The following is a 23,204-nucleotide window of genomic DNA, read 5'->3' on the forward strand; positions in this document are numbered from 1 at the left end:
ATATCTGCCAGTTCTGAAGAAGGGTCACTGACCTGAAACTTTAACTCTGCTTCTCTCTCCACAGATGCTGCCAGACCTGAATATTTTCAGCTTCTTGTTGTTATTTCAGATTTTCAGCATCTGCAGTATTTTGCTTTTATTTTAGGGTTAATTAGTAATCTCATAGTAAGAGATCCTAAGAGATCCGATAATAGAAACTGAAATTCCAGTTTCTGAGTGATGTGCGTAAGAATTAAACTAGAGTATTGTACTTAAATAAAGTCAATTATATAGGTGTCTGGGGCAAGCTGCCTAAGGGAAATCGGGAAATTAGATTAAAAGGCATGATGGTAGATGAGTATCTAATACAATGGAGAACCAGGCTGAATATAGAAGGTTCAGAGGGGAAGTGAAAAAGCAAATAAGAGAAGCGAAGAGACTGTATGAAAAGAGACTGGCATCTTACATAAAACAGAATCCCAAAGTCTTCTTTAGGCATATAAAATAGTAAACAGATGGTAAAAGGTGGTCTAGGGTCAATTAGGGACCAAGAGGGGGATTTACGCATGGAGGCAAGGGGAATAGCGAGGTATTAAATGAATACTTTGCCTCTGTCTTTATCAAGGAAGATGATGCTACCCGGGCCACAGTGAAAGAGGAGGTTATTAATACACTAGAAGGATTTAAAAATCATAAGAGGTATTGAATTGGCTCTCCATATTTAAAGTTGATGGAACACCAGGGCCGGATGAGATGCATCCAAATATACTGAGGAAAGTGAAAGTGAAAATTCCGGAGGCACTGGCCATAATTTTCCAGTCTTCTTTAGACTCATGAGTGGTGCCAGAGGACTGGAGAATTGCAGATTTATTTATTTAGAGATACAGCACTGAAACAGGCCCATCGGCCCACCGAGTCTGTGCCGACCAACAACCACCCATTTACACTAACCCTACAGTAATCCCATATTCCCCATCACCTCCCTACACTAGGGGGCAATTTACAATGGCCAATTTACCTATCACCTGCAAGTCTTTGGATGTGGGAGGAAACCGGAGCACCTGGCGAAAACCCACGCAGACACAGGGAGAACTTGCAAACTCCGCACAGGCAGTACCCACAATCGAACCCGGGTCCCTGGAGCTGTGAGGCTGCGGTGCTAACCACTGCGCCGCCCATATGTTACACCCTTGTTCAAAAAAGGATGTAAAGATAAGCCCAGCAACTACAGGGCAGTCAGTTTATCAGTGGTGGATAAACTTCTAGAAACAATAATTTGGGACCAAATTAATTGTCACATGGACAAATGCAGATTAATTAATTAAAAAGGGAGGTAGAGAGAAAGCAGGGAATTATCGACCAGTCAGCCTGATGTCGGTAGTGGGGAAAATTCTAGAGTCCATTATCAAAGATTTTATAGCACAGCACTTGGAGAACAGTGGTAGAATCGGACAGAGTCAGCATGGATTTACCAAAGGGAAATCATGCTTGACAAACCTACTAGAATTCTTCGAGGATGTAACTAGTATAGTTGATGAGGGGGAGCCAGTGGATGTGGTTTATTTGGACTTCCAGAAGGCTTTCGACAAAGTCCCACATAAGAGATTAGCATGTAAAATTAAAGCGCATGGGATTGGGGGTAGTGTATTGCAATGGACAGAAAATTGGTTGGCGGACAGGAAACAAAGAGTAGGGATAAATGGGTCTTTTTCCGAATGGCAGGTAGTGACTAGTGGGGTACCGCAGGGATCGATGCTAAAGACCCCTGCTATTCACAAAATACATTAATGATTTAGATGAGGGAACTAAATGTAATATCTCCAAATTTGCAGATGACACAAAACTGGGTGGGACGGTGAGTTGTGAGGAGGATGCAGAGAGACTTCAGGGTGATTTGGACAAGTTGCGTGAGTGGGCTAATGCATGACAGATGCAGTATAATGTGGATAAATGTGAGGTTATCCACTTTGGTAGCAAAAACAGGAAGGCAGATTATCTGAATGGCTATAATCTGAGAGAGGGGAATATGCAGAGAGACCTGGGTGTTCTCGTACACCAATCGCTGAAGGTAAGCATGCAGGTGCAACAGGCGATAAAAAGGGCAAATGGTATGTTGGCCTTCAGAGCGAGAGGATTCGAGTACAGGAGCAGGGATGTCTTGCTGCAATTACACAGGGCCTTGGTCAGGCCACACCTGGAATAATGTTTGCAGTTTTGGTCTCCTTATCTGAGGAAGGATGCTCTTGCTATCGAGGAAGTGCAGCGAAGGTTTACCAGACTGATTCCTGGGATGGTGGGACTGACGTATGAGGAGAGATCGAGTTGGTTAGGATTATATTCGCCGGAGTTCAGAAGAGTGAGGGGGGATCTCATAGAAACCTAGAAAATTCTAACAGGACTTGACAGGGTAGATGCAGGAAGGATGTTCCCGATGGTGGGGGAGTCCAGAACCAGGGCTCAACTCTAAGGATACAGGGTAAACCTTTCAGGACTGAGATAAGAAGAAATTTCTTCACCCAGAGTGGTGAGCCTGTGGAATTCGCTACCACAGAAAGCAGCTGAGGCCAAAACATTGTTTGTTTTCAAGAAGGAGTCCGATATAGCTCTTGGGGCTAATGGGATCAAAGGGTATGGGGCGAAAGCAGGAACAGGCTACTGAGTTGGATGATCAGCCATGATCATAATGAATGGCGGAGCAGGCTCGAAGGGCTGAATGGCCTACTCCTGCTCCTATTGTCTATGTTTCTATGTTTTATGTTTCTATGAAAGCCAGCACAGATTTAAGGGAAAGTCACATTTAACTAAATTGCTGGAGTTCTTTTGAAAAGGTAACAGAGGGTTAATGAGGGCAATGCTGTTGATGTGGTGTACATGGACTTCCTAATGGCATTTGAAACAGTGCCACACAACTGACTTGTGAACAAAATTATAGCTCATGGAATAAAAGTGTAGAACTTCCAAAGAACCTAGACAAATTGGTGGAATCGGCAGACATGTGGCAGATAAAGTTCAATGTGGAGAAATGCGAAGTGATTCATTTTGGTAGGAAGAACATGGAGAGACAATGTAACAAAGGGTACAACTCTAAAAGGGGGTCCATAATGAAAACATCTGCTCTCAGATGTTATCTGACTTGGTAGGCGTTTCCAGCGAGTGGAAGGACAGGACATATCTTTCGCATGTCGACACAAGACTTGCAAAGCAGATTTCTACTCAGAACTTGGTCATGGCAGGACAGTCCAGGGAGGACAACGGAAATGATTAGATTAGATTAGAGATACAGCACTGAAACAGGCCCTTCGGCCCACCGAGTCTGTGCCGAACATCAACCACCCATTTTATACTAATCCTACACTAATCCCATATTCCCAACAAACATCCCCACCTGTCCCTATATTTCCCTACCACCTACCTATACTAGTGACAATTTATAATGGCCAATTTACCTATCAACCTGCAAGTCTTTTGGCTTGTGGGAGGAAACCGGAGCACCCGGAGAAAACCCACGCAGACACAGGGAGAACTTGCAAACTCCACACAGGCAGTACCCGGCAGAAATGCAGCAGAAATGCTTCAGAGATGTCTTTAAAGCATCCCTGAAGAGATCAAACATCCCCGTCCACTCGTGGGAGTCCCTTGCTTGTAAGTGTCCTCGATGGAGAATACCCATTCGAGAAGGTATCATACATCTCGAGGGACTTCGTCGGGAACAATGCAAGGGCAAAGTCAAAGTGTTGGAGGGAGTGCACAAACTTCCAAACTACCCACCTACCTGACCCTTCAAGCACCATTTGCCCCTCATGTGGCAGAGTCTGCAGATGACGCATTGGACTCATTAGCCATCTCAGAATGCATTGTACCGGAGTGGAAGCAAGTCATCCTCTACTGCAAGGGACTGCCGAAGAAGGGTTCCCAGCATTTTATTTTTGTTTCAGCTTTCCAACATCTGCAGCATTTGTTCCAAGAATGATGTACTTGGTGGCGAATACCAATAGCTATATTTCAAACTTGAGCTTTTTACTTTTAATTGATATTAATATAAATGCTGGTAGAGAACTTTGGGGGTGGGAGGGAGCTTGGAGAGAGAGAGGGAGAGAAGATAATTTCTTGCTCAAAGTACTTACCTCTCAAAGTAAAAATATCTGGTTACAACCATCCATTTTTATTACACGCGTGGAGATCCTCAAGTTGCACGTCACGACTTGACAGCTCTGCAACATCACTGACCAGGACAGAGTCTCTGTGTCCCAGGTTGGCTCAATTGGAAAAGGGGCAGGATTTGGAAAAAGCCAGGTGCCACCCAAGAGCTGCGGAGCCCTGGGAAATGATACCGATGGCTGAAACAGCCAGCACTTTTTCCTTACAAATTGAGCAAACACAGAAGTTCCTTTGCAAATAAAAAAGAAAAATTGCAAATGCTGGAAATCCAAAAGAAAACAAAATGCTTAGGTCACATAGGTCAGTCAGTAGCTAAGGAAAAAAAAAGCATGTGATGAGTACATAGCTGAAACATTGTAACTTGTGTTACGACCTCAGTAGAGACCATTAACTTTAAAACAAGCAGGACTTAATGGTGCACGAGTGGGATGACATCATCACACAGCGCTAACGTCATCGCGTATCCGTGCCAGGTCCATCTTCACGCATGCGCGATAAAGTGTCATCAGGTATCCGACCCCTCATTCGGCTGCAGGAAGCGGCTGAATGGGAGTCTTAGACGCTGGAGCTCTCCCCCCTCGCTCCAGGCCTCGAGGCTCCCTCCCCTCAGCTGCTCAGACCTCGCTGCTGCCCTTCACTCCCCTGGCCGATTGTTACTCACTTTGCACCACCCCGCTCCCTCCTCCAGCCGCTAGCTCCAGGCCATGCCATTGCCCTCCTCTCCGCCACTCGTTCCAACGGCGAACCATCACCCCTTGCTTCTTCGGGCGGCACATAGAGGCTGATGAAATGTGGGAGTGAGTGGGCAAGAGGAGGGAAGCAGTGCAGCCTAGAACTAACGGTTTGGGGGGGAGAGAGAGAGATTGGCGGGGGACCAAGCAGCTGGAGAGCGGGGTGGCGTGAGCAGGGAACAATCGGCCAGGGAAGTGGGGGGGGGGGGGGGGGGGGGGGGGCGGTAGCAGCAAAGTCTGGAGCTAACAGCGGGGTGGGGGTGGGGGGGGAAAAAAAGAGTGCGTGGGGAGAATGGGGAGAAAGAGAGTTGCAGAGAAGGGGTGGGGGGGGGGGTTGTGAAGAGAAGTCAGTGGGGCGGGAGCTAGTAGCTGCATTCAGGTGGAATCAATCAGTCCTGGTCAGTCAGAAAACGAATCACAGTAACGAATTGGCAGCACATTTTATACTCTGCCCGATTTTTGATCGGGGCGACAATTCACCATCTTCCAATAGAAATTCAGTCATAAAATTCCTTTTGTATTTCAATCGAATTACTGGAATATTAAATGGATCTGAGGATTACAGTTAGTATCCTATAACTGTACAGTAGCGGGATGGCACAATGGTTAGCACCGCAGCCTCACAGCTCCAGCGACCCAGGTTCGGTTCTGGGCACTGCCTGTGCGGAGTTTGCAAGTTCTCCCTGTGACCGCATGGGTTTCCGTCAGGTGCTCCGGTTTCCTCCCACAGCCAATGACTTGCAGGTTGATAGGGCAATTTACAATGGCCAATTTACCTGAGTGTAGGTAGGTGGGAGGTGAATGGTGGGGATGTGGTAGGGAATATGGGGTTAATGTAGTATTAGTATAAATAGGTGGTTGTTGGTCGGCATAGACTCGGTGGCCGAAAGGCCTGTTTCAGTGCTTTATCATTCTATGACTCTTATTACTGGGCTTGCACCCAATTTAATGTTAGGTTAGTTTGCTAGAACGATCTAGCCATAAGCATTTCCTGTAATAAATTGAGCAGCGCCATCTTTAATCTTGGCAGCTGCCTGAACGTCGCAGACACTGACATTCCAGTTCAAGAGCCTGCATTTGCGCATGTGCAAGCACTGCGCCACCTTGTGGTTGCGTTGACAGCAAACGCAGCCTAAAAAAAAACTTCAATGTACTATAAAATCAGGATGAGAGTTTCCTTTTCAATTTAAAAAAAAACATACAATTAAACTTGTTTGCCATATCATAGTTTTTTCAATCAATATATTTCTAGCTCAATTCTTGGAAGGACAGCATTATATCTATGAATGGGTTTCAACTTTGGATCATGATATGGAATGCTCATTCTATACCTTGAGAAACAAAGTCAAGATGATGCTAATAATAAAGCATAATGTATTTATAAAATACGTGAAGCACTCATATCTTGAAGTGTTGCAATTTAGCAAATAACATTTTGAATTGTTTTTAAATATATGCGCCACGGATTGATTAACAGACAAAACATTTAAAGCTTTCAGAACTTAAAATTCTCACCACTTACAGTACAACGTATTACAATAAACATCTTTGAAGTTAATCAACCGAAGTTCTCAAATCAATGCTGCTGAAACTGAACATACAATCCATAAAATGATTTACTCGGATAACTTACCGTGCTTGTGGAACTCCCTTTTTGCTGAGGTCAGCTCGCACTTTCTCCCCAACGTGACGATAAATTTCCACCAGAGCATTCATGGCTGTATCCCTTACCTGTGGAGATGCAGTGGAAACCCATTACTGTAAGTTCAACCAAGAGGAATGGTGGACGTGGGGAGGTAGAAAGGAGAGAAAAGGTTGTTTGTAATCAGACACGAGTATATTATGACTGACTGACATCATGGCACATTCTGAACCATGAACACCCAGCAAGCTACCAGCCGCTCTACAATTTATGTCAAGTTAACCTATTTCGGCGAGAATGGAAGGACAGCACGACAATTGGCCTCAGTATTCCTTGGTTACAGACAAAAAAAGCCAGATCTCTTGGTTTTTTTATTATTATTCAACAATCTCTGCTGTAAATGCATAGTGTGAACATTTGCCAAGGACAGAATTAGGCTAGGCAGTGCCCATAATCAAAGACAGATCAGACCTACAATTAATAGCTATAGTGAAGTAATGAGAACCAGCTGCTACATGGATTGCAGTAGCCCAGTCTAGATGTGAAGAAGACATTGATGAGAGTTTCAGCAGCAGATGAGCTGAAGTAGGAGATGGGTGAGGGTGGCAGAAAGGTGGCCTCAGCAATGTAGCAAATATTGGGGCTGAAGCTCATTGCTCGATCGAGTATGAGAAGCAAACTAACAGATAACGGAGGCAAAAAAAATACTAGCAATATGCATTCTTAAAAACTATTATACTCAGATTTTCTGGTCATTTGTCACAAAATTATTAGGGAAATGTATAAATCAAGAATATTTCTGTGATTAAACAACACTATAGTCAGAAGCATGCAACAGGCAATAAAAAAAACTGTGGATGAATTTCCAAATGTCAGAAGTTTCTGAAGACTTAGACCACCTGAAACTGGCAGTGAAGCATGCATCAAAACATTACAGACATGAGGTTCCCCATTCTGATACAGCTTTATACTATCAAAAACAGGTTTCAGAAGCTATTGGGAATAAAACTATTCAAGCCATCAATTTGTGGAGTCAAAAACATCAAACAGCATTGGACTTTGATTATTTCAAGAATGAACAGTCTGCAAGATACAGCAAGAAGAAACATCTCAGTTTGGTTCAGTCGTTGCACTTTCTTATCACAGTCAGATTGGTTCAGGTTCCAGTCTGGGGTTTCAGCACACTACCTAGGTTGACACTTCACTGCAGCATTGGGAAGACTGAAGCCACTTCTTGGTTCCCCACCACAAACTGTTTCCTCGTCACTAACTCCATTCCTCTTATTAATAATGTTCTGAGGATGAAACAGATCATTCGCAACCTTGGCATTCTACTTGATCGAGCAATGAGCTTCAGCCCCAATATTTGCTACATTGCTGAGACCACCTTTCTTCCACCCTCACCCATCTCCTACTTCAGCTCATCTGCTGCTGAAACTCTCAATGTCTTCTTTACCTCTAGACTGGACTACTGCAAAGCACTCCCGACAGCCTCCCATCTCACACCCTACGTAAATTTAAGGTCATCAAAAAACTATGCTGCCTGTATCCTGACCAGCACCAAGTCCCGTTCACCCATCACCCCTGTGCTCACTGACCTACACTGGCAACTGGTTCAGTGATGCCTCAATTTTAAAATTCTCATCTCGTTTTCAAATCCCTCCATGTCCTCATCAATCCCTATTTCTGTAATCTCCTCCAGCCCTACAACCCTCCAAGAACTCTGTGCTCCTCCAATTCTGGCCTCTTGCACATCCCAGATGTTAATCCCTCCACCGTCGGTAGTCAGGCCTTCAGCTGCCTAGGCCCTAAGCTCTTGAATTCCTGTCATAAACATCTCTGTCTCTCCTCTTTTAATACACTCCTTAAAACCTACCTCTGAACAAGCACTTGTTCTGATATCTCCTTATGTGGTCCAGTGTCAAATGGTGTTTTATAAGGCTCTTGTCAAACATCTTGAACTGTTTTATCACGTAAACAGAGTATGGAGCTCAGAGTGATCTGGGAACAAAGTGCTGCGTAAAGTAAGTGCAAATTCGGGACTTTGGTGCAAGTGGGATCTCTGGGATAAAGTTTTCTCAAGCTGAAATTTAGATTCACAACTAGAATTTGCCTTGGAATGTTAAAACTGCAAGCTAGTTAAAATACCTAGTTAACAGAAACTGCCTAGCTGTCACAGTCAACTATCAACTCAAACTGGTATTAACTGCTCAGCAGTTGTAACTTGGCGGAGAGTCGTAACCTCTCGGTTGATGTAGAGAGTGTTTGTTAACGCACAGAGTGTGGAGCACAGAACGATCGGAGAACAGAGTGCTTCATAAATAGTGTTAAGTCAGGAATTTGATGAAAGTGAGAATTCGGTGCAGAACGGAAGGAGTTGCAGCTTTATATTCTTTTTGTTTTACTTCCAGTAGCTGGTGAGTGTTCTTCTTTTGCCTCCAAGCTAGGAGACGTTATCTTGCTATTACTTTACAGGCAAGGCAGGTGATGTGCCACGACTGCAACATGTGGGAGTCTGTGAAACGTACTGCATTCCCAGACAACCATAAGTGCAGTATCTGCAGCTCAAGCAACTTTGGTTCAGAGTTGCTGAGTCGGACTCCAAGCTGCAGACATTGTGGGGCATCAGGGAGGGGGGTGGGTTGGGGCAGGAAAAGTGTTACTTGGGCACATAGTTCCAGGAGGCAGTCACAGCCCTTAGGTTAAATAGAACTTTAGAGTTGGTCAATGGGCTGAGACAGGAGGGTGTGGCTGAGAGTCAGGCAGGCATGGAGAGATCCAAGCTGTAGTGATAGAGGAGCCTCGGCCCTTGACTTCAACCAACAGGTAAAAGGTACTCGCTCCTTGTGTGCATGAAAACAAGGAGTACAGGATGGATGAGCAAACTGACTATGGCAAGACGGTGCAGGATATCATTCAAGTGTGGGGAGTGAAAAGGAATGCGTTACTGAGAAGGGACAGTATAGTCAGGGGGACTGATACTGTCCTCTGCAACCGTAACTGGCAGTTCCGCAGGTTGTGTCGCCTGCCCGGTGCCAGGGTTAAGGACATCTCCTCACAGCTGGTGATGAGCTTGGAATGGGAAGGGGAGGGTTCAGTTGTCATGGTCCACGTGGGGAAAAATGACAGATAACAGCAGAATATCATTACTGGTTCTAAGAGTTTGAAGAGTTAAGTATCCAAATTAAAAGACAAAACCTCAGAGGTAATTATCTCTGGACTATCACCTGAGCCACACGCCCAGCTGTTTAGAGAATTAAATACGTGGCTCAAAGAGTGGTGTGGAAAGAAGGGGTTTCCATTCATTGGGTATTGGCACCGGTACTCAGGGAAGAGGGAGCAGTTCCCTTGGGATGGGCTCCACCTAAATGGGGCTGGGATCAGCGTCCTGGTGAATCGTATACCTAGGGCTGTGGATTGAGCTTTAAGTTAAAAGCTAGGGATGGGGGGGGGGGGGGGGGCTTGCGGTGAGGGTTCAGGTGAAGGGAGATTTACAAATCTGCAGAGAAAAGTTGAGACAGTAGAACTGTGTAGTAATTTCAGTAAAGCCGAGTGGGACAGGAACACAAAGTTAAACGAAAATAGTGCATCAGTGAATAAGATCCATGCAAATAATAGGAAAATAAAATTACAGGCTCTGGATGCGCTAAGCATTCGTAATTAAATGAATTAATGGCACAAATAAGAATAAAAGATTTAGATCTAATCGCCATTACAGAGACAAGGTTACAAGGCGACCAAGGTTGGGAAAAACGTATTCTAGGGTACACAACATTTCAACAAGACAAGCAGAATGGAAAAGGAAGAGGGGTAGCCCTGATAATGAATGATGGCATAAGGACATCAGTGAGAAAATATCTTGGCTCAGAAAACCAGGAAGTGGAATCAGTATGGGTGGAGATTTGGATTTGAAAGGGTCAGAAAAACAATGGTGGAAGTAGGTAATAGGTGCCCTAACAGTAGTTATACCACTGGACAGAGCATGAAACAAGAAATTACTGGAAGCAAAATACTGCAGATGCTAGAAATCTGAAATAAAAACAAAGTGCTGGAAATACTCAGCAGATCAGGCAGCATCTGTGGAGACAGAAGGAGAGTTAACGTTTCAGGTTTGTGATCTTTCTTCAGAACTGGCAAAGGTTAGAAAAGTAGGTTTTAAGCAAGTGAAAGGGGTTGGGTGGGGGGGGTGGCGAAACAGAACAAAAGGGAAGGTGCGTGATAGGGCAGAGGGCAGGAGAGATCTCTTGGCACACATCAACATGAAGGGGACAGGAAGAGAGAGTGAGTTTAAAAGGTAATAGTGCAGAGATTAAGGTCCATGCAGGGAACAGTAGATTAAAAAAAAATTGAAATCACTTTATCTGAATGCGCGGTGCATCCGCAACAAGATAAATGAACTGGTGGCACAAAGAGATATAAATAGTTTAGATCTAATCATGATTACAGAGACATGGCTATAAGGTGACTAATGTTGGCAAATAAATATTGAAGCATACACAATATTTCAAAAAGACAGGCAGAATGAACAAGGAAGGGGTAGCCCTATTAGTGAGGAAGGAACTTGGCTCAGAAAATCAGGAAGTAGAATCAGTACTGGTGGAGACTAAGAATAGAAAGGGTCAGAAAATGCTGGTGGGAGGAGTTTGTAGGTCCCCAAACAGTAGTTATACCATTGGACAGAACAAGAAAGAAAGAAATTAGTGGAGCTTGTGTCATGAAGGTGTTTGCATTATTCATATTTTTGAGGACTTGTGTTTAAAAGACTGTAGAAAATACTTGGAGATGCTGGACTTGTTCTTTTTAAAAAAAAAAGTGTCACTGGAAGGACACTTGGGACTTTGTTCAAAAAACAAACACTTACTCAAAGTCTATGTCTTAAGCGAAGTAAACAGCTGGAGCCTTATGGACTATAGAACTGTTTAGATTTGGAGAAGTCATATGTCTGGGTTTCTGGCTAAGGAGTTTTGTTTTTGGATATTGTTTGAACTTGGGTCGGTGTGCATCCTGCTAAGACAGAAGCCACCCAACTCATCCTTTGCCACCTGCTTTGAAAAATCTAGTGAGATAGCTGAGCCCACTGATGCAGTAATTCTCCCAAAAAGCCTTTAAGACTTCCTCTCGACATCTCCTGAACGAAATACTTCTGAAAAGATCCCAGTGACACCCGTCTACGTGTACCAGGTTGCCAGACTGAAAATCATGTGGAACATTTCCTATCATCCTTTTTTCTTCAAGAATTAACAATTATTTGTCCAAAGTATTGTTTGTTTTTACAAAACTGATCTCTGCAGAGGAAATTTTCTTTTTCTTTAATTGGTTTATTTGTGTTCGCTTACGTGTTGGGCTATTTAGAAGGGTACATTTATACTTTCATATTTCAACCTGTGTTAATAAGCTTTGCAACTTTATTGAAGAAGTCTTGTTTTATAATAAATTAATAATTTTGTATATTAAAGAAACCTGGTTGGTGGATTTGTATTCTGAAATGAATAGAAGTAGATAATTGGACATATCCATTACTGTTTAAAATATTTTTTACATTAAGTTGTGACCAGTGGAATTGTGGGACTAGAGGGAGATGGTGTAGTCCTCCAACCTCGGCCCTAACACTTAAAACAAAGTTACAATTGTTACGGGGGACTTTAATCTTCTGGAAGATGAATTTGTACAAAGCTTTTTAATAGTTTCTGGAACAATACATTGTGGAACCTAGGAATAAAGCTATTTTATACCTCATATTGTGCTATGAAGCAGGGTTAATTAGTAATGTCATTGTTAAAGATGCACTGGCAAATAGTGATCATAAAGCAATTGAATTCCATATTAAGTTTGGAAACTACATACACCAAATCACAAACAAGAATCTTAAACTTAAACAACTTCCATAGGCATGAGGGGAGAGCTGGCCAAGGTTGATTTGGTAAATAGACTAAAAGGTATGATGGTAAATAAATAGTGGGAAACATTTAAACAAACTATTCAAAATGTTCAACATAAATACACTCCATTGACAAGCAAAAACTCAGCAAGAAAGATCCATCTATGTCTTAGCAAGCAATTTAAGGATAGCATTAAAAGAAAAGACTTAAAATATTGCAAAGAATAGTAAGTCTGAGGATTGGGAGTGTTTTAGAAACCAGCAAAATGCCACCAAAATGTTGATGAAAAGGGAAAAAAAATAGATTGCAAGAGCTTTTGCAAGTATATAAAAAAGGAAGAGAATAGCTAAAGTAAACGGTTCATTAGAAGCAGAGACAGGAGAAATTATCATGGGAATGAGGAAATGGCAGAGACATGGAACCAATATTTTCTTTATCTTCACAGTAAAAGACACGAGTTACATACCAGAAATAGTGTAACAGAGAGGCTAATAAAAGGTGAGGAAATTAAAGTAATTAATATCAGCAGAGAAAAGGTACTGGAAAATCTCAAGGACCTACATCCTATGGTTCTAAAAGAGATCATGGATGCACTGCCTATCGTTTTCCAAAATTCCCTACAATCTGGAAGGGTCTCAGCAGATTGGAAGTCAGAAAATGTAATCCACTATTCAAGAAAGGAGGGAGAGAGAAAACAGTGAACTACAGGCCAGTTAGCCTGATACTAGTTGTCGGAAAAATGCTGGCATCTATTATTAAAGAAGTATTAACAATGGACTTAAATCATAATATGATCTGACAAAGTCAACATGGTTTGACAAAGTGGAAATGGTGTTTGACAAATTTTAGATTTTTTTTTAAAGGATGTAACTAGTTGGGTAGATAAAGGGGAACCAGTAGATGTTTTATACTTGGATTTACAAAAGACATTCAATGAGGTGGCACACAAAAGTTTAACATACAATACAAGGGCTCATGGTGTTGGGGGTAATATATTAGCATGGATAGAGGGTTGGTTAATGGACAGGAAGCAGAGAATATGGATAAACGGAACATTTTCAAGTTGACAGGCTGTGACTAGTAGAGTGTTGCAAGGATCAGTGCTGGTGCCTCAGCTTTTGACAATCTATATTCGTGACTTAGACGAAGAGACAGAGTAACGTGTCTAAGTTTGCTGATGATACAAAGCTAAGTGGGAACGTAAGCTGTGAGAAGGACACAAAGAGGCTGCAAAAAGAGATAGACAGATTGACTGAGTGGGCAGCAAGGTGGCAGACGGAGTATAATGCGGGGAAGTGTGAGGTTATTCCCTTCAGTAGTAAGAATAGAAAACCAGAATTTTTTTTTTTTTAAAAAGGTGTTAACCTGATCAATTTTGACATTGAGGAACTCAGGTGTACTCGTACAAGGAAAACACGAAATTAGCATGCAAGTACAGCATGCAATTAGGAAGGCAAATGGTATGTTGACCTTCACTGCAAGGGGACTGGGGTACATGAATAAAGAAGTCTTGCTACAGTTGTACAGGGCTTTGGTGAGACCATCCCTGGAGTACCATGCACAGTTCCGGTCTCCATATCCAAGGTGCTATGACCAGATGAGAAAGTTATCTAGGGGTCCCTTTCAGCCTTCATCTGGCCTTAATGTAACTGGATTTAATTTTAAACACACCGTGTTTTGAGCAGTCCCTTGGTGAATCCTTGTTCACCACCTTCCAATTATAAGGCAAAGTAATGAGTACAAACAGGCTTAGTTTTAAAGAAGCAAAGTGAATTTATTAAAACTTAAACTCTAATTTGGTTAACGCCTATGGATATGCGCCGCACCCCACGCTAGCATGCATATGCGATAAGCACATGCAAATAGGAGACAGTAAAGTGGAGAAAAATAAAGTGGAGAGGTTTGAGGCAATATCTGAAGAGTTCCTTGTTACTGTGCTTCGAGCTCACTTTAGAGTCCTTTTATAGGTAATGCTTGCTTTTTGTTGGGGCCCAGTATTCTTCTTAAACCTTGTTCTCTGTAGAAGACCTGTCTCTTGTGGGGTTCCTGTGTCTTCAATGGACTCCAAAGCTGATGAGAAAGAAATGAGAGCAGACAGGAGAGAGATGTTCTCAATCCAGGAGCTTTCCTGTCTTCAAACACTGTTTTCTCCAAATTAAAACTCTCAGTTCAAAACTCTGCAACAGCCAGCATGTCATGTGACTAAACTGGTCTGACCACGTCCGTTCTGTGTATTGGGAGCAGGGACTGGTTCCATTGTTCCAACACTGTCTGCTAGTATGCAAAAATGTCTTCCTGGCTAGGGGCCTGGCAATTCCTTCTAATAGGCCCTCTTATCTTCCCAGCAACAATTTGAAGTTTAATGTCCATGTGATAAAATTAATGTGCCTCATTCTTGGCAGGTGGGTCCTGCATGACAAAGGATATAACTGCCTTGGAGATGCTGCAGCGAAGGTTCACTAGATAGGTTCCTGGGATGAGAAGGTTGTCCTATGATGAGAGGCTGAGTAAATTGGGACAATGCTCTCTGGGGTTTAGAAAAATGAGAGATGATCTCATTGAAACCATACAAGCTTCTGAAGGAGCATGACAGAGTAGACATTGAGAGGTTGTTTCCAGTGGCTGAAGAATCCAGAACACGATGGCACAGTCATATGAGATAGGGCCCATCATTTAGGGCATTTGTCCATGTGACAATTAATTTGGTCCCAAATCATTTTTTCTAGAAGTTTATCCACCACTGATGTTAAACTGACTGCCCTGTAGTTGCTGGGCTTATCTTTACATTCTTTTTTGAACAAGGGTGGAACATATGGGCGGCACAGTGGCGCAGTGGTTAGCACCGCAGCCTCACAGCTCCAGCGACCTGGGTTCAGTTCTGGGTACTGCCTGTGTGGAGTTTGCAAGTTCTCCCTGTGTCTGCATGGGTTTCCTCCGGGTGCTCTGGTTTCCTCCCACAGCCAAAAGACTTGCAGGTTGATAGGTGAATTGGCCATTATAAATTGTCACTAGTATAGGTAGGTGGTAGGGGAATATAGGGACAGTTAAGGATGTGGCAGGAATATGGGATTAGTGTAGAATTAGTATAAATGGGTGGTTAATGGTCAGCACAGACTCGGTGGGCCGAAGGGCCTGTTTCAGTGCTGTATCTCTGAATCTAAAAAAAATCTCTGAAGTTTGTTGGAATTGTCAAGACAGCGCCAAGCTAACCTTGCAAGGTGGGGGATTCTGCATTCCACAGAGTTCATCTCCTTGCACTGAGTAGCTTTCCTTGAAATTGCCCGATTTCCTGTCCTTGTATACAAAGTCAGCTTCCTTTCAAAACATCCAAAAATTTCAACTATCTGCAGGCGCCTCAATGTCCACATAAAAATCCTGTCAGTTTTTTTAAAAAACACACAGCATTCTAAGTTTTTAATACAAAAATAAAAACCTTTTAACACACCATATTCATTTTGTACAATGTTGTGACTGCTGAGAAATCAAAACATACCTGGCTATTTGGATCCCCGAGTAGGTTGCATATGTGTGGTACTATTTTGCTTAATGCTAATGGTTGTGCTCCATAACTGCAAAAAAGAAGTCCAGATTTATTTGAACAAATTGTACTTCAATATTTCAGAAGAAGCAACCCACACAGCACACATCATCTCCACTCTAATCCATTTGATTAGGGAAATTGCTACAGGGCAATTACAAAGCAAGTAGGTAAAGATGGCATGTAGCTTAAATAAAAGTATTTTAATCATACACCTAACAACTTATATTTATATAGTGCCTTTAAAGTAATAAAACATTGCAAGATGCTTCACGGGAGCACAATGAAAGTATGACATCAAGCCACATAAGGAGATATTAGGTTAGACGACCAAAAGATTGGTCAAAGAGATAGCTTGTAAGGAGTGTCTCTTAAAGGAGGAAAGCAAGATGGAGAGGCAGCGTAGCGTAGGGAGCGTAGTCCAGAGCTTGAGGACTTGGCAACTAAAGGCGCAGCTACCAATAGTGGAACAATTATCAGGGATGCACAAGAGGCCAGAATTAGAGGAGCGCAGATATCTTGGAGAGTTGTATGGCTGGAGAAGATTAGAGTTAAGGAGGGGTGAGGCCATGGAGAGATTTGAAAACATAATTTGAAGAAACCTTAATTTTAAAATCAGTAAATCTAAATAGTTCACTTTCTAAAATGGCTCAGAATTCTCTCAAATTCAATGAAATTGCATCAAATAAAAAACTTTTAGTCTTGAATTTTTTATTTATTCATTCATTCATGGGATGTGGGAGTCACTGGCTAGGCCAGTATTTATTGCCCATCCCTAAATTGCCCTCGAGAAGATGGTGGTGAGCTCCTTTCTTGAACTGCACAGTCCTTGGGTTGTAGGTACACCCACAGTGCTGTTAGGAAGGGAGTTCCAGGATTTTGACCCAGCGGCAGTGAAGGAATGGTGATATAGTTCTGTGGGTTGGAGGGGAAATTGCAGGTGGTGGTGTTCGCAGGCACCTGCTACCCTTGTCCATCCAGCTGGCAGCGGTCATGGATTTGGAAAGTGATGTCTAAGGAGCCTTGGTGTGTTGAAGATGGTACACACCGCTGCCACTGTGCGCCAGTGTGGAGGGAGTGAATGTTTAAGGTGGTGGATGGGGTGCCAATCAAGCTGGCTGCTTAGTCCTGAATGGTGTCGAGCTTTTGGAGTGTTGTTGGAGCTGTACCCATCCAGGCAAGCGGAGAGTATTCCATCACACTCCTGACTTGTGCCTTGCAGATGGTGGATGAGCTTTGGGAAGTCAGGTGGTGAGTTACTCGCCGCAGGATTCCTAGCCTCTGACGTGCTCTTGTAGCCATAGTATTTATGTGGCTACTCCAGTTCAGTTTCTGGTCCATGGTAACCACCAGGATGTTGATAAAGGGGGATTCAGCGATTGTACTGCCATTGAATGGCAAGAGGAGATAGTTAGATTCTCTCTTGTTTGGAATAGTCATTGCCTGGCGCAAATGTTACTTTCCACTTATCAGCTCAAGCCTGGATATTGTCCAGGTCTTGCTGCATTTCTACACGGACTGCTTCAGTATCTGAGGAGTCGCGAATGGTGAACATTGTGCAATCATCAGCGAACATCCCCACTTCTGACCTTATGATTGAAGGAAGGTCATTGATGAAGCAGCTGAAGATGTTTGGGCCCAGGACACTACCCTGAGGAACTCCTGCAGTAATGTCCTGGGACTGAGATGATTGGCCTCCAACAACCACAACCATCTTCCTTTGCGTTACGTATGACGGGAAGGAAGGGAAGTTAAGAGTGGGAACCAGCTTAAATTTTGCACAGCAGTAATCAGCAGATTGCATATGTAAAATTCAGGGAAAATTCTCCACAGATTACCTCCTCACAGATGGGTTATTGCATTGACTGACAAAGTAAGCATGGAGTCCAACTCCAACATTTATCACTTGCTTGAAATGCTCAACAATCAAGGTGGCACTGTAATAAAGGTGATTCTGGTCACATTTACCAAAGGAAAATTTCTTATATTTTTATTCATTCTTGGGAGGTGAGCATCACTGGCAAGGTCAGCATTTATTGCCCATCACGAACGGCCTTTGAACCGAGTAGCTTGCTATGCCATTTCAGAGAGCAGTGAAGCGTTAACCACATTGCTGTGGGTCTGGAGTCACATGTAAGCCAGACCAGCTAAAGATGGCAGATTTGCTCCCCTGAAGGACATTAGTAAACCAGATGGGTTTTTATGACAATCTAGTAGTTTCATGATGGTTATAAATGAGACTAACATTTTATTGCAGATTTATTCATTAAATCAATTTTAATTCTCCCACGGTGGGATTTGAACTCGTGTCCACTGGGGAAGCTATTGTGAAAGCAAGCATAATCAGACATTCCATTTTTAGCGTGCAAAGTGCTCTACTTGAAGATGTTCTTTGCCAACATTCAAATTAATACTTAAGACAATTCACAATCTACTACTCTTACCACTAAAACACTTGAAATAAGTCAAGCACGTTGCATTAACAGGTCATGAAAACAAAGTACCTCTGACTTACATGTTCAATGTGGTGATGAGACATAGGCAGACTCCTTCACGTGTACGAAAATTCTTGTGTTTAAATCCTGAAGTTAATCGTTCCCAAGCATACTGAAAAGAAAGTTGACTTCAACATTACACAGAAGACAACTCAAATATTACAGCTTTGCACGATGCAGTCTCCTCTACTTTGGGGAGGCCAAATGCAGATTGAGTGATTGCTTTACAGAACACCTCAATTCAGTCCGCAAGCCTGACCTTGAGCGTCCGTACCTATCATGGCAATTTTCCACTGGACTCCTACTCTGACCTTTGTCCTCGGCCTCCTACACTGCTGCAATGAACCTCAATTTAAGCCCCAGAACAGCACCTAATCTTTCGATTAAGCACTATACAGCCTTCTAGATTAAGTTCAACAATTTCAGATCTTAACCTCTGCTCACATTTATTTTCCTCAGAAAAGGCAATTGGTACATGTGGATAGAATGTTTCCTCTGGCTGGTGAGTCTAGAACCAGGGGATACAGTCGCAGAATAAGGGGCAGACCATTTAATGAGATGAGGAAGAATTTCTTTACTCAGAGGGTGGTGAATCTTTGGAATTCTCTCCCCAACAGGGCTTTGGAAGCTCAGTGAGCATGCTCAAGACAGAAAGCAATAGATTTCTGGATACTAATGACAGTAGGGTTTTGGGGATGGTGGGGGGGAAATGGTGCAGATGTAGATGTTCAGACACGATCTGCTTAAATGGTGGAGCAGGCTTGATGGGTTGAATGGCCTACTCCTGCTCCTATTTCTTATATGATCCTATTTCACTTCTCAGCCTCCTCTAGACACATGTTTTGTTTCTTTACTTGTCCCATTACCATATTTTTGTCTTGCAATCATCCCTTTTGTAATTTAATCTCTTCTGCTTGCCACCGTTTTACAGATTTTCCCTTTTACCCTTTCTTCCCTCTCTGCCTTGTTTTAAAACTGTTACATTTCAGAGTAATCTCAGTTTTGATGAATGTCATTGACCTAAAATGGTAATTCTGCTCATCTCTCTACAGATGCTGCCAGACCTGAATATTTCTAGCATATTCCCTGTTAACTTTACATTTCCAGCATCCACAGTACTTGGCTCTCAAATATTAGTGTATGGGTTCAGGATCACTAGCCTTTACAATCAATTTACCTTTACTACCCAAAATCTGACCTTATGATGGGATGAGCTGGAATTCGGTGGGGGTGGGAGGGTTAATAATGAAGTGCCCTTGTTATGTGAGCTGAATTAATTTGTATCTATCTTCACTTGCGTTCCTAACTTCTGATAGGCAGACTTATCAGCACTTCAGAGAGCAAAGTTAATTATATGCCAGCAATTTACAGTGAAACCCAATTCATTTTCTAACACTCCTCAAAGTAGAAAATGTCGAAGCAGCTCACAATGTTGCCATTAACTGGCTAAATACACTCATCTGATCAGTCATTTCACAGTCCTGCATGTGACTTCTTCACCAGATCTAAACAGATTGTGTCTTTTATTACTTTAGTGGACAACACAGCAAATTTTTGACCTTTGACCCTTCCCATTTCCAAGGAATGGCCTATTTAGCTGCCAAGCAAACCTGCCTCAGCTCATCTACTGCTGAAACACCCCAATCCCCCCTTTGTTACCTCTCAACACTACACCAACAATCTCTTGGCTGGCCTCACATCTTCCACCCTAAATAAACTTGAACTTAGCTAAAACTCTGCTGCCCCTATCCTAACTCGCACCAAGTTTCATTCACCCATGTTGGTTCATTCACCAATGTTGGTTACTGACCAAAATCGGCACCAGGTCCAGCAATGCCTCAGTATTAAAATTCTCATCCTGGTCTTCAAATCCCTATCTCTGTAACCTCCTTCCAGCCCCATCCAAGATCTCTGCACTCCTACAATTCCCACATGCTAGATTTTAAATGCTCAACTGCCGAGGCCCTAAACTCTGGAATTCCTCCCTAAATGTTTTCACTTCCATATCTGGTCTTCCTTTTTTAACACGCTCTTTCAAACCTATGACTTGTACCAAACTTCGTTTTTCTCAAACTTTGTTTGCTAACACTCCTGTGAAGTATCAAGGTACATTTCACTATGTTAAAGGTGCTATATAAGTGCACGTTGGCCTTGATGAGACCACCCAAATATCACACCTACTGGGTGTGCCCTCAGATGAAAACATACTCCAAAATACAAGTAGCTATTAAGTAGGCTCTCCAGCAGTACATCATCCCCCATGACAAACAGCTGGGTATGGCACCTATAGAACACAGACCAGGTAACTCAAGTGATGAATGATTTCCAAAGAAAACAAAGTAGTTCACTTTTCACGGCTTCTTTCTGAAAGACTTCTACAATGATCCATGTTGGGTTTACATAGACAGTCATACATCTCCATTGTCCTTAAGTGAAGGTACGACAGAATATCATACATTGTTTACCTCTAATGCAAGTTCTACATTAGGAAACACAAATGTCTAGGTAAGAGACATAATATGATCGAATTTTACATTATGTTTGAAAGTGAGGTAGTTCAATCTGAAGCCAGGGTGTTAAATTTGAACAAAAGGAAATTATGAAGGTGTGAGGGGCAAATTGGCTGAGGCAGATTGAGAAATACATTAAAAAGGTATGATGGTGCATAGACAATGGATAGTCTTGAAAGAATTATTAAACAGTTTATAGCAACTATACATTCCTTTAATGTATACCCAAAAAGTAAAGACAGTCAATCACGGCTAACAAAGGAAGTTAAGCATTGTATAAAACTAAAAGGAAGGCTTATTAGGTTGCCAGAAACAGTGGTAAACCTGAGGATTGGGAGGATTTTAGAATACAGCAAAGGAGGGCCATGAAACTGATAAAGAGGCAAATAGAATATGAATGTAAACTAGCAAAAAGCTTTAAAACGGACTGTAAAAGCTCCTACAGGTATGCAAAAAGGGAACATTTAGCTAAGACAAATGTGGGTCCATTACAGGCAGAGTCAGGAGAATTTATAATGGGGAATAGAGAAATAGCAGAGAAGCTAAATGATTACTTTGTGTCTGTCTTCACTGAGTAAGATACAAGAAATCTCCCAGAATTGGAGATCCAAGGGATTAGGGAGAACAAGGAATTGAGGAAATTAGTATTCGTAAGATGGTTGTATTGGAGAAATTAATGGGGCTGAAGGTTGATAAGTCCCCAGGACCTGATATTCTACATCCAAGAGTGTTGAAAGAGGTAGCTTTGGAGATAGTGGATGCATTGATCATCTTCCAAAACTATATAGTTTCCGGAACGGTTCCTGCAGATTGGAAGGTAGCAAATATCACCCCACTATTTAAGAAGGGAGGGAGAGAAAACAGGGAACGACAGACATGTTAGCCTTACATCAGTATTCGGGAAAAAGAATCTATTTTTAAAGGATGTGATAAATGAAAACTTGGATAATCATGATCCGATTGAACATAATCAACATGGATTTATGAATGGGAAAACATGTTTGATGTACCTGTTGGAGTTTTTTGAGGATGTTGCTAACAGAATTGATAAAGGAGAGTCAATGGATGTAGTATACTTGGATTTTCAGAAGGCTTTTGATAAAGTCCCCCACAAGAGGTTGGTTAGCAAAATTAAAGCACATGGGATAAGTGGTAATAAACTGGCATGGATTAAGGATTGGTTAACAGGCAGAAAGCAGACAGTAGGAATAAAAGGGTCATTCTCACATTGGCAGACTGTGACTAGTGGGGTGCTGCAAGGATCAGTGCTTTGGGCCCCAGCTGTTCACAATATATATATATAAAAGATTTGGATGTGAGGACCAAATGTAATATTTCCAAGTTCACGGATGACACAAAACAAGATTGGAATGTGTGTTGAGAGGAAGATGCAAAGCGGCTTCAAAGGGATTTGGACAGACTTAATGGGCAAGAATGTGGCAGATGGAATAAAATGTGGAAAAATGTGAGGTTATCCATTTTGGTAGGAGGAATAGATGTGCAGATTATTTCTTAAATGGTGAGAGATTAGAAAGTGTAGACTTACAAAAGGGACCTGGGAGTCCTTGTCAATAAGTCACTGAAAGCTAACATGCAGGTGCATGTAATTAAGAAGGCAAATGGTATGTTGGCCTTCATTGCAAGAGGATTTGAGTACAGTAGTAATGAAGTCTTGCTTCAACTGAATAGAACCTTGGTTCGACCGCACCTGGAGTACTGTATGCAGTTTTGGTCCCCTTATCTTAGGAAAGATATTATTGCCATTGAGGGAATGCAACCAAGGTTGACATAAAGGGATATGGGGAAAAAGGCTTTGAAGTGGGTGATCAGCCATGATCATACTGAATGGCAGAGCAGGCCTCGATGGGCTGAATGGCCTACTCCTGTTCCTATGTTCCTATGTAATTGTTAAAGCTCATCAATGGAAGAATAAAATACAACCCATGACATGCAGTGCATATGAGATACGAATACCAAGACTAACAGTATAACTGACATAGCAAGGATTCCTTCAGAACATCATAAGCATATTATCTTGACTGCTTACACTGGCCTCATGAAGGAAGAAATAAAATAATTGGTTACAGTTCCAGCACCTGATTATCAAATGACACCAGCTGGAAAGTATATATGTCTTGACGTTGGCTAAGCATTAATTGTATAGTGAACTATCTGTCCAGACTACATTAAGAAAAGCAGAATGCAGAACAAGTCATGTTTTCAGGACAGAGAAAATTGGAAGGAAAATTTGTAAACATCACAGAACGGATTT

General features: G+C 42.3%; 1 protein-coding gene across 10 annotated transcripts in view; it reads right to left on the minus strand.

The window, feature by feature from the left end:
* The window catches only part of clasp2 (cytoplasmic linker associated protein 2), a 673,953-nt gene that overhangs the window by 545,606 nt on the left and 105,143 nt on the right, over positions 1–23,204 (minus strand). For all 10 annotated transcript variants that reach the window (XM_068032254.1, XM_068032248.1, XM_068032247.1 and 7 more), the window contains exons 4-6: positions 18,443–18,534; positions 15,883–15,958; positions 6,502–6,599 (exon numbers count right to left, since the gene is read on the minus strand). In XM_068032254.1, the coding sequence (XP_067888355.1) occupies positions 6,502–6,599; positions 15,883–15,958; positions 18,443–18,534 (266 nt within the window). The remainder of the gene's footprint in view (positions 1–6,501; positions 6,600–15,882; positions 15,959–18,442; positions 18,535–23,204) is intronic.

This window comes from Heterodontus francisci, chromosome 5 (assembly GCF_036365525.1).
Source record: "Heterodontus francisci isolate sHetFra1 chromosome 5, sHetFra1.hap1, whole genome shotgun sequence".
Taxonomy (NCBI): domain Eukaryota; kingdom Metazoa; phylum Chordata; class Chondrichthyes; order Heterodontiformes; family Heterodontidae; genus Heterodontus; species Heterodontus francisci.